Here is a 9,722-nt window from a genome sequence, read left to right as displayed (position 1 = left end):
CAGGCACCTTTCTTCTGGATGATACTATCCTAGTACAAGTCCAGGATCCCTTCTCTTCTCCACTATTCTGCTGTCTGAATTCTCTCCTGACCTCCTCTCCTCCTTCTCTCTCATCCTCAGAAAAGCTCGATTTACTACTTCTGGAGGCTTCTTCCGTCTGTAGTTGGGAAATGAGCAACTGCATGCCTGTTTGAGGCTAAGGAATGGAGGTGGCAGTGACAAGAGTCACCACCAGAGAGAGCCTGTGCCTAAAACGAGCCTGAGTGGGGGCCTAGAGGAGCCACTTCGAGGATTTTTTTCTTTTCAGGGCAGTAAGGCTGCCAAGCCTTCCATCCTGGGGTAGCTTCCTATGGACCTGGGAGTCTAGAGCTGCCTTCTCCCCGCTTTCTGACTCTCCCTCTCTTTTCCTGACCACCCAGGTCAGTGTGAAGCAAACCTGGTGCATCTGCACAATGTGGAATACTTCCCAAGGACAGGTTCCCTGACAGCCATATTCAGCAGGAGGTTCAGTCTTCCAGTCCTTTGACTTCAACCCACAACTCCCATTAACCACTGCTGCCCATCCCTCCCCTGGAACCTCATTGACTCAGGTGTTCCCATCCCTGCTCCTCTCCTGATTTGGGGATCAGGTGGCCCTGGGTAGTACTAGCTGTAGATTCCTTCCACCCCCACCCCAACTGCCAAGACGGCCCCAGTTCAGTGGCTTTCCCACCCCCACCCCCTACTGCCCCAGGTGGCCTGGTCCTTCCTTCAGCTCCACCTGACTTCCATCGATTTCAGGTCTGGATTAACCAGTCAGTCTGGCCTATGGGAAGAAGGGAAGAAAGCCAGAGAATCTCTAAGGCTCAGAGGCTAATCCCTTCTTCTCACCCCTGTCAGTTTCTTCATCCACAATAATTGTTAAACCTATTATGGACCTGGCATTGTGATACATACTAAGGATATAAAAATACAAATAACCATGGTCTCTGCCCTCAAGAAACTTGTATACTAATCAGGGAAACGAACAAATAACCAGGCAATCACCACACAAAAAAGAGTGGGCCCGGTGTGCGGTGGCTCATGCTTGAAATCCTAGCACTTTGAGAGGCTGAGGCAGGAGGATTGCTTGAGGCCAAGAGTTCAAGACCAGCCTGGTCAACATAGGAAGATCCACTCGCCACAGAAAGATTTAAAAATTGAACATAGTGGTATACACCTTTAGTCTTAGCTACTGGGGAGGCTGAGGTGGGAGGATCACTTGAGCCCAAGAGTTCAAGGCTACAGTGAGCTATGATCAGGCCACTGCAGTCCAGCCTGGGAGACGGAGCCAGATTCTGTCTCAAAAAATAAAAAAAAAAAAAAGAAAAAGAAAAAAAGTGGCTGGAGAAAAGACCAGAGAGAGGCAGGGCCAGACACAAAGGAAGGGATATCTTTGTTAGGAGTCTGGCCTTTACCCTGAATATTGGACTAGGTGCTGCACTTGATCAGATTTGTTTGTTATAATGCTCTGGTTAATCAAGGTTAGATTTGAGGACATAGGGATAACAACTAGAAAGCCACTGTAACAGTCTCAATGACAGGCAGCCAGGACTAGGCTGAAGGCAGGGTCGGGGTATGGGAGGAGAACAGGAGTGGTCCTTGGATACTGGCCTACACCAGGTCCAATTTCCTGCAGGCCACATGTAGAAGAAGCGGTGAGGCTCTGACCTCTGACCCTTGCAGAGGTTGGAGAAGATGAGGGTTGGTGTAGTCCTGTGGTCTGGCCATTGGGCAGTGTGGAGACTGTGGACTGTGTTCGGATAGTGGATCCCTTGGTGAGGAAAAGGACTTGCAGAACTGGGGCTGGCAAGGTTGGGAATAGGGGTGGGGTGTAGGGAAGTGAAAGGAGGGATTGGGCCCCCAAGGCCACACAGGCAGGTAGAGGAGCCTTATGCTTTGCTTCCCCTCCTTAGCCCAGAGTGCTTGCTGGTACTGTGCACAGTGCTCCTCTGGCCTAGCTTTGTCTTCACCTTCCCATTTTCCAGAGGCTACTGCCATGTGAACCTGAGAAAGCTCTGGAGGTGAGGCACACCTATGGAAGTTCTCCTGCCCCTTGACTTAAGATCCTCCCCCTCACCTACCCAGAACTTCAGACCCTCCCATCTTCTCTTGTCCAGGAACCTTGGATCTGAGACTTTGTCCACTACTCAAAATCTTTAGCCCCAGAACTTCCCCTTTTTCTCAGGTACCCAAGGTCAAGGACTGCACCTTCTGGATCTCCCTTTTCCTCAGGTCCCAACATCTTGTTCAAGGACCCTTCTTCCTACATGAAAAACCTCAGAGTTGGGATCTCCATCCACTTATTCAGAGATCTCTGACTCAGGAAGACCACATTGGGTCATCTCTCTGATGGCCCTCTCACATGTTCCATCAAAACCCAGTCATGTGAAGATATCTGCATCCCTGAGCTATTTTCCAAAGTCCTCAGATGCGGTTTGGGATCACTTGCACCCTCCACACTGGAGATGGGGGATGAATATGGGCCAATGTAATCAAGCACCCAGCCTCTAAAGACAGGTAAGAGTTACCATCTAAGCCCCTCTAATCTGTGCTGTAGATGCTCTTATTTCTTAGCTTGGGGAGTCAGCAGGAATGTGGGCCTCCTCCACCCACAGGAGGCCCTGCTAGTAGGTGGTCCCAAGGGATTTCCTGGAGCCGTACAACTCTATGGAAAAACCTGGCCTTCTTTCTTTGCCCATGCTCCAGAGGCCCATAAAGTAGGAGGACCTTCTCTGGTCCTCCGGGCAGGGAAGGAGGACCAAGCTAAACCTCAGGCTGAGAAGCAACAGTAATTCAGCAGGATCATGAACAGGAAGAAGCTTCCAGCTTTTATCTATCCCCAGCTTCCCACTGAGCAGCCATAATTGGCCCAGCCTCAAGACCAAGACAATAAGGAGCTCCTCCCAGACCAGGAAGGGGCTGAGGTGGAGGCCCAGGGAGGAACTATCCCTATCCCTGGGCTTCTGGGAAGAGCAGTAGCTTAAGGGCTGGTAGCTTAACTCTCAGTGTTGGTAGACAGCCTGGTTTGAGGGCCAGGACAAGGGCCCTCTAAGTGCTAGATGAGGCCAAGGTGCTATCCCAAGACTTCAGTGAGGCTGAGGAACCATTCCAGGACTTGGCCATGCAGATGAGCCACATCGGGATCTCCATGAGGCTGAAGAGTTAACATTAGCTATGGATAGGACTGAGAGCTATTCCCTTCCCTCGGGAGACTAAGGAACTGTCCCTAGTCCCATATGAGCCTAAGAGTCCACCTTAAGCCCACAATGAGCCTGTGTAGAATGCAAGCTGCAAGTCCCAGCTGAGGACAAAGCTGGGCAGTCCTAACCTTGGCCCCAGCCTTGGACAAGGAGTTGCTGGGGCTCAGGGTGATGGTGAGTAGCAGCATCCAGAGCCCTACCCTAAGCTAGATCCAGGCCGAGGGGTCACTTGGGTAGAAGTGGGCATAGAGCCCAGGCCTCTTTGGACATGATCTTGTTTAACAAATCCAGACACACATCAGTCTGTGCTATAGATGCTCTTATTTCTTGGCTTGGGGAGTCAGCAGGAATGTGGGATCCTCCAAGTAGCTCTGCTCCAGTGAATCTTGTTATTAATACTAAGCCAGAGAATTCTGCAGGGAGCTCTCTTGTCTGTGGCAAATCTTCCCCTAAACCAGAGGCTACTCCAGGAACCCTGGGTGAAACAGGCATGGACCCACAGCCCACTGCAGTTCCATCTGGGAGCAAGAGAGCCCTGGGGAGAGGAAGGGTGTAGCTTTGCAGTGCCCCTCCTCACAACAGGCTAGAGAAGCTAGCATTGAGCCAGGGATGAGGAGTGCATCCAAGCTCGAGCAGGTAGGAGCTCTTGGGTGGTTGAGTGAGGTGACTCTAATCTTAGAGTTGCTACTTTCTAGCTGACTGACCTTGGTCAAGTCACTTAATTTTTCTAAATCTCTATTTCCTCACCTGTAAAATGGGGATACTATTATTAAATAGTACTTTCCCCATAGGATTATGAGAAGCATTAAATGGGGGATTATATAAAGACCAGCAGAGTGCCTGGCACATATTAAATGCTCATAAATGTCGATTACTTTCATGATTGGAAGTATATGCTTTAGCCAAAAGACCCAGATCCAGGCTGGCATGGTGGCTCACACCTGTAATCCTAATGCTCTGGGAGGCTGAGGCAGGTGGATCGCTTGAGCCTAGGAGTTTGAGACCAGGCTGGGCAACAGTGAGATCTGTCTTTACAAAAAATAAAATAATTAGCTGGGCGTGGTGGTGCATGCCTGTAGTCCTGACTGCTTAGGAGGCTGAGGCAAGAGGATTGAATAAGCCCATGAGTTGGAGGCTGTAGTGTGCTATGATGACGCCACTGCACTCTAGCCTAGGCAACAGAGCAAGACCCTGTTTCAAAAAAAAAAAGATCCAGATCCAACCACTCCCTCTATAACCCACAACCTCTGAGACCCTCAGCTGTTTAAAAACACACATCTGTGTATATATTAAATTGTGTATATATTTAACGCATACATATATATCTTAAAAATTGCTTCAGAAGACAGAAGAGATTGCATATACAGTTTCTACCACGGCCCCCTCCAACTCCTAGGCACCCTTCCCTGATCAGTGTGTCCCAGAAATGATTTCCTATGTCAATCACACAGAGGCCTTGTCCAGATGGTGCCCAAGCCTCTAGGCCTCAGTGGTCTGATGCCTGGAGGGTAGTCATAAGTCCCGAGGTGGAGCAGGTGGTGGAGTGCCCGGGTCCCATAGGATGTCCTCATATAGACTTAGAACTGGGCCTGAGGGCCGTCCTTGAGCCCCAGTCTGCTCCAGCAGGGTTCTGAGCAAGCCCACAGTGAGAGGAGCCTCTGCCCCAGGCTCAGGAAATGGGGTGGGGGGCCCCACCTCATCTGGAAGGTATGTCCGCAGTAGAAGCAGGATCTCAGCTGGAGCCAGTTCTGGTGGGCACAGGAGGCCAAGGAGTGGGAGGTGAGCATCAAGCTGGCGGTGTTGGGCAAACTCGGCCAGCAGCAGTTTGAAGATCTCACTCCTAAGCAGAGGGCTGGAAGGGCCGAGGGCCAGGCCAGCATCCAGAGCCCGCTCCCACTGTTCCTTTTGCACCAACTGCCCTACAGCTTGAAGCACAGCTTTAGGTCTCCCACTGCCCAAGAGCAGCTCTAGCTCCAGTGCCTCAGGCCTGGCCCCCTCCTCACCTAGCACTGCCAGGGCACGGCGATACAGGGGCAACCCCGGGCTCCCTGCCCCCCAGCCCGGCCCACCCTGCTGCTGTGCCAGCTCCACAAAGGGTGGCAGCCATCGAGGCTCCAACCGGCAGAGGCATTGGCACAGGAGTTCAAAGGGGGGCAGTATCCCATTAGGGGGTTCATTTCCAGGTGTTGTACTCCATAGCACCTTCTTCCATACATCTGGTGGAGCTTGAGACCTTAGCTTGCCATTCCCATCTGGCTGGAGCTGCAGGGTCCTAAGGGTGGCAGCCCAGGCTGCTGTAGGAAGGGCTTGGAAAACAGTGTTGAGTTGGGCCAGACGGTCTCCTATCAACTCGGTCCTCAGCAGGCGAGCCACTTCCTGCTCTGCCAGCTCAGTCCAGCCAGCCTCCTCATCATCCCCAGCCACCAGCTGAGCCTTGAGCTGCTCTAAGCCTCGATAATCCCGAAGCTCAGCCCTCAATGTGGTCAACAGTGTAGATGGGGGCAAGTGGCCCTGGAGGATGGAGGCTAGAGCTTGAGGTGCCCGGAATGTGCTATTGTGTCTCAGTTCCTCTGGGGTGAGCTTGGCACCCCGCAGGCTCCGCTGCTGGTAGTACCCGCAGGCCTCCTCAAACACGAGGTCCTTGGCTGAAGGCAGCTCTACACCCTGGGGGGCTTCCCAGCCCACACAAAACAGACCCAAGGCTGAAAGCAAACGAAGACCCCCTCGGGTGTCCAGCTCTGACTCATCCTCCATGCCAGGGCCTGGGGGTTCCAGCATATGTACTCTGTCTGTACTTAGGACCTTCCTCTCCAGCAGCTGCCCACTGCCCATGTCCAGCAGTTCCAAGGTAGAGCCCAGCACACAAGCCAGAGTGCCGTGAAATGTTCCCAGGGCTGCAGATCCCTGAAGGCCTACAGGGGCCTCCTGCAGAGTGCCCACAGTCCGGGTACCACCGTGGGACTGCACTAGGTGCACAGTGCCCTTGAAGTCAAGCAACAGCAGGCCCTGGGGAGTTGGGGCCCAGGTATGTACAGCCAATGGCTCCCTGGGGGACAATAACCCAGGAAGGCTTCGTAGCAGGGTCCGGAAGTCCCATGTGTCCCCTCGTCCTGGATTCAGGCTCTTACTGTGGGAGAGGCCAAGACATGGGGCAGCCACCATCACTTTGCCCTTGCCTAGGCTCCAGATGAGCAGAATGTGGGCCACACCAGGCCAGGTGGTGGCAGTGGGCACCAGGAACAGGTCTTTGCGGAAGGCCAGCAGCCCAAAACGGGGGCAGTGGTGTAGCAGGACATGTGTGCGGCCCAAATTGGTGCTGGCCTCCCCGCTGGGCTCCAGGGTGCGGAGGCACACGCAGTGGCTGAAAGCGGCTGCAGGTGGACCAAGCCGGCCCTCAGTACCGATCCGACGCTCCTCGCACCACACCAGGCGGCCTCGGGGCACCGCCACGGCCACCACGCGGGCTCCACCGCCCGGACACAGCTCGGTGCTCTGCAGTAGCCGCCAGCTAGGCCCCACCCCCGCGCCCCACACCTCGGCTAGGCCACTCTCCCACACCAGGACCAGCGCAGGTCGCGCCGGCCACGGCAGGAAGAAGGCGTCTAGTGGTGAGGGCTGGCCGGTCGGCCAGGAACGCTCCAGTTCCGAGCCGGGTCCACGCACCGCGACCAGCAGCTGCGGGGCCGGCGCCCCGGGGGGTCGCAGCAGCAGCAGGTGGCGGCCGTCCGCGCTGCAGCGGACTCGGACCGCTGGGTCCCCGGCCAGCAACTCCCGGAGCCGGGCCGCGCCGCTGAAGTTGCTCAGGTCCGAGAGCAGACGCAGAGTCCCCGCACGCTTCATGGTGCCACCCCCTCCGGAGCACACCCAGGCCGGAGGCCCGTCTCTGTCTGTGGTTCCGCGGGTAGTCGAGAGTCGGGCTGTGACTTCCGTCCCCCGTCGATGAGGTGAGCCGAGGCCGGGTAGGACTATCGACTCCGCCCCGCCCGCCAGGCTAGCTCTGGGATTGCCCCCGCCTGCGCCGGGCGGCGCGACACGCCCGCCAGGGGAGGAGCCTCCGCAGCACCCAAGGGTCTCAGCGCCTCAGACCTCGCCTGCCTTAGGGATGTTCTCCTAGTCGGGATGTAGGCCTGCTGCCCCAGGCCCCAGGAAGCCGCGGAGTGGCCCCGAATTGCGAGCGTCCCTCTCCCAAGGCTTTCACCCCAATTTACGCATTCATTTATTCATGAGATTTTTATTGCGCACATACTTTGTGCAAGGCTCTGAGTAGACAGCCCTGAACAAAATAGAAAACTTCAACCTCATGGAGATGATGATCTAATGGAAATAATAGTTAACACTTCCACAGCACTTCCTATGTGACAGCTTTTTCTGCACCTAGCCTTCCTCTTTTGCAGATACGGAAGGAAAATGAAGCAGAGAGATTAAGCAATCTGGCTGAGATCACACGGGTATTAAGTGGTAGAGGTGGGATTTCAACCACAGGCCATCTGGCTCCAGACTTAGTCCACCAAACCACTTTATCATAGCAACAATTCACCCAAACCAACAGTTTGCTAGAAAAAAAAAAAGAAAGAAAGAAAACTTAGAGGCACTGAGTTTGTGTGTCATCTCTCCAGTGGTGACGCCTACAAATTTACATGCAGGGTCCTTCCACCCTTTGATTGCCCTTTCAAGTGAGTGGTAGTCCTCCTCTCTCCAAGGTCAATCCCTCTTTATGAGCCCTGCCTCTCCTCCCTCACCCCCATCTTTCTTGAGAACCTGCATCCATTTCTGTTTCATCAGCCTCATTCTGTGTTCTCATTTTCAGCATAGAAACACCCTCCAGTCTGTCTTGTCTTGGAATTCACTCTTTCATCCTCATCTCCCTACCTCCACCCCATCATTCCCTCTCCCTTTCCTTTCTCAGTCAAGTTTCTTGCAAAGATCCTCCACTTTCTTTCCTTCCATCCTCAGACCACTACTTCCTTGAAATAGCTTTTGCTGAGATCGTCAAGGACATTTTTATTTCCTTTTTTCTCTGAGACATTTGACAACTTTCTCACTGTCACCTGGACTAGAGTGCAGTGGCATCATCATAGTTCACTGCAACCTCCAACTCCTGGGCTCCAGCGATCCTCCTGCCTCAGCCTCCTGAGTACCTGGGACTACAGGCACAGGGCACCATGCCCAGCTAATTTTTGTATTTTTTGTAGAGATGGGGGCGTCTTGCTCTTGCTCAGGCTGGTCTCAAACTCCTGGCCTCAAGCCACCGTGCCCAGCCAGTTTCCTCTTTTTAAAGATATCTTCAGAGTTTTGTTTGTCTTTGGTTCATTTTCCTCCACCATCCTTTAAATGTTGGTGCTCTTCCTCCCATGCCCTGATTCCATCTTGGGTCATTTTCTTTTCTTTTTTTTTTTTTACCCTTTTCCTAAGCCATCTTCCCATTCCTCATGGTTTAGGCCATTACTTCTAAGCCAATGGCTCAAAAATATTTATCTACGGCCAAAATATTTATGCTGAGTTCCAATAAAGGGTATCCAAATGTCTACTAAATATTTCTGCCTGGATGTCTCACAGACATTTCAATCTCAACATGTCTTAAACATCATCTTCCTGCCCAAAATTGCTCCTCCTCCAATTGCTCCTAGTTGCCATAGGATTTCTTTCATTTTTGTATCCTATTCTCATAGACAAAGAAAGTCCTCAATAAGTATTTTGCGAAGGAATGAGTACACTTACATGACATATGTTTGTGTGTCACATCACTTAGGAACCTTTTCATTAAAAGTTAGAGACTTTAAGTTGGCTGGACACAGTGGCCCATACCTGTAGTCCCAGCTACTCAGGAGACTGAGGCGGGAGGACCACTTGAGGCCAGGAGTTGGAAGCTGTAGTGCACCGTCAATGCACCTGTGAGTAGTCACTTCACTGCAGCCTGGGCAACATAGGGAGACCCTGTTTTTTTAAAAAAAAAAACATGTTACAGAAATAGACCATAGATAGCTATCTGAAGTAAAAGTGAAATTATTTAGAAGAATATAAGTGGCTCACAGGAGTCTGCAGGAGAAAGAAAGAACAAGCTTGGAAAATGAGCAGGAACCAAGGCACTCACTGAAGACCAAGAAACAGGAAGCACAATTGTTTTTCAGCAGGAACCATTTATCCAGGACACCATGGTCCCTGGTGCTACATGAGTTGGTCACTGCACTGGAGGACAGCATCTGTTATGAATAAATTCTGATCATCCCTTCATCTTTGCATCTTGATCAAGAGCCAAAGCCCCTGGAGGCTGCACCCAGTGGCCTAGCCCAGGTCACATGCTCTCATTTACCCTGGTTACTCAGGGCATGGTTTTTCATTTAGACTATACCCAAAGGAAGAGTCCTCCAGAATAAGAAGTGAAGAGTTTAATGTGGATAACCAAACCAATATGACATAGGATTTTTTTATCCCCATTTTCCAGATGAGGAAACTAAGGCTCAGAGAGCTCAAGTAATGGTGCAAAGTCATACAGCTAGTATG

General features: G+C 52.3%; 1 protein-coding gene across 1 annotated transcript; it reads right to left on the bottom strand.

Annotated features, from left to right (window-relative positions):
* Nucleotides 1-4,504: 4,504 nt before the first annotated feature.
* Nucleotides 4,505-7,095, bottom strand: HPS6 (Hermansky-Pudlak syndrome 6). Its single transcript, XM_012661652.1, has one exon. It carries the CDS (start codon nt 7,059-7,061, stop codon nt 4,734-4,736), a length of 2,328 nt encoding a protein of 775 aa, XP_012517106.1. The 5' UTR covers nt 7,062-7,095; the 3' UTR covers nt 4,505-4,733.
* Between the last annotated feature and the right edge of the window lie 2,627 nt (nt 7,096-9,722).

The sequence above is a fragment of the Propithecus coquereli genome, unplaced genomic scaffold, assembly GCF_000956105.1.
Source record: "Propithecus coquereli isolate 6110/MARCELLA unplaced genomic scaffold, Pcoq_1.0 Scaffold73, whole genome shotgun sequence".
In the NCBI taxonomy this organism is placed as follows: domain Eukaryota; kingdom Metazoa; phylum Chordata; class Mammalia; order Primates; family Indriidae; genus Propithecus; species Propithecus coquereli.
Note: the sequence above shows the minus strand (reverse complement) of the source record. Positions and strands in the feature narration are given on the sequence as shown.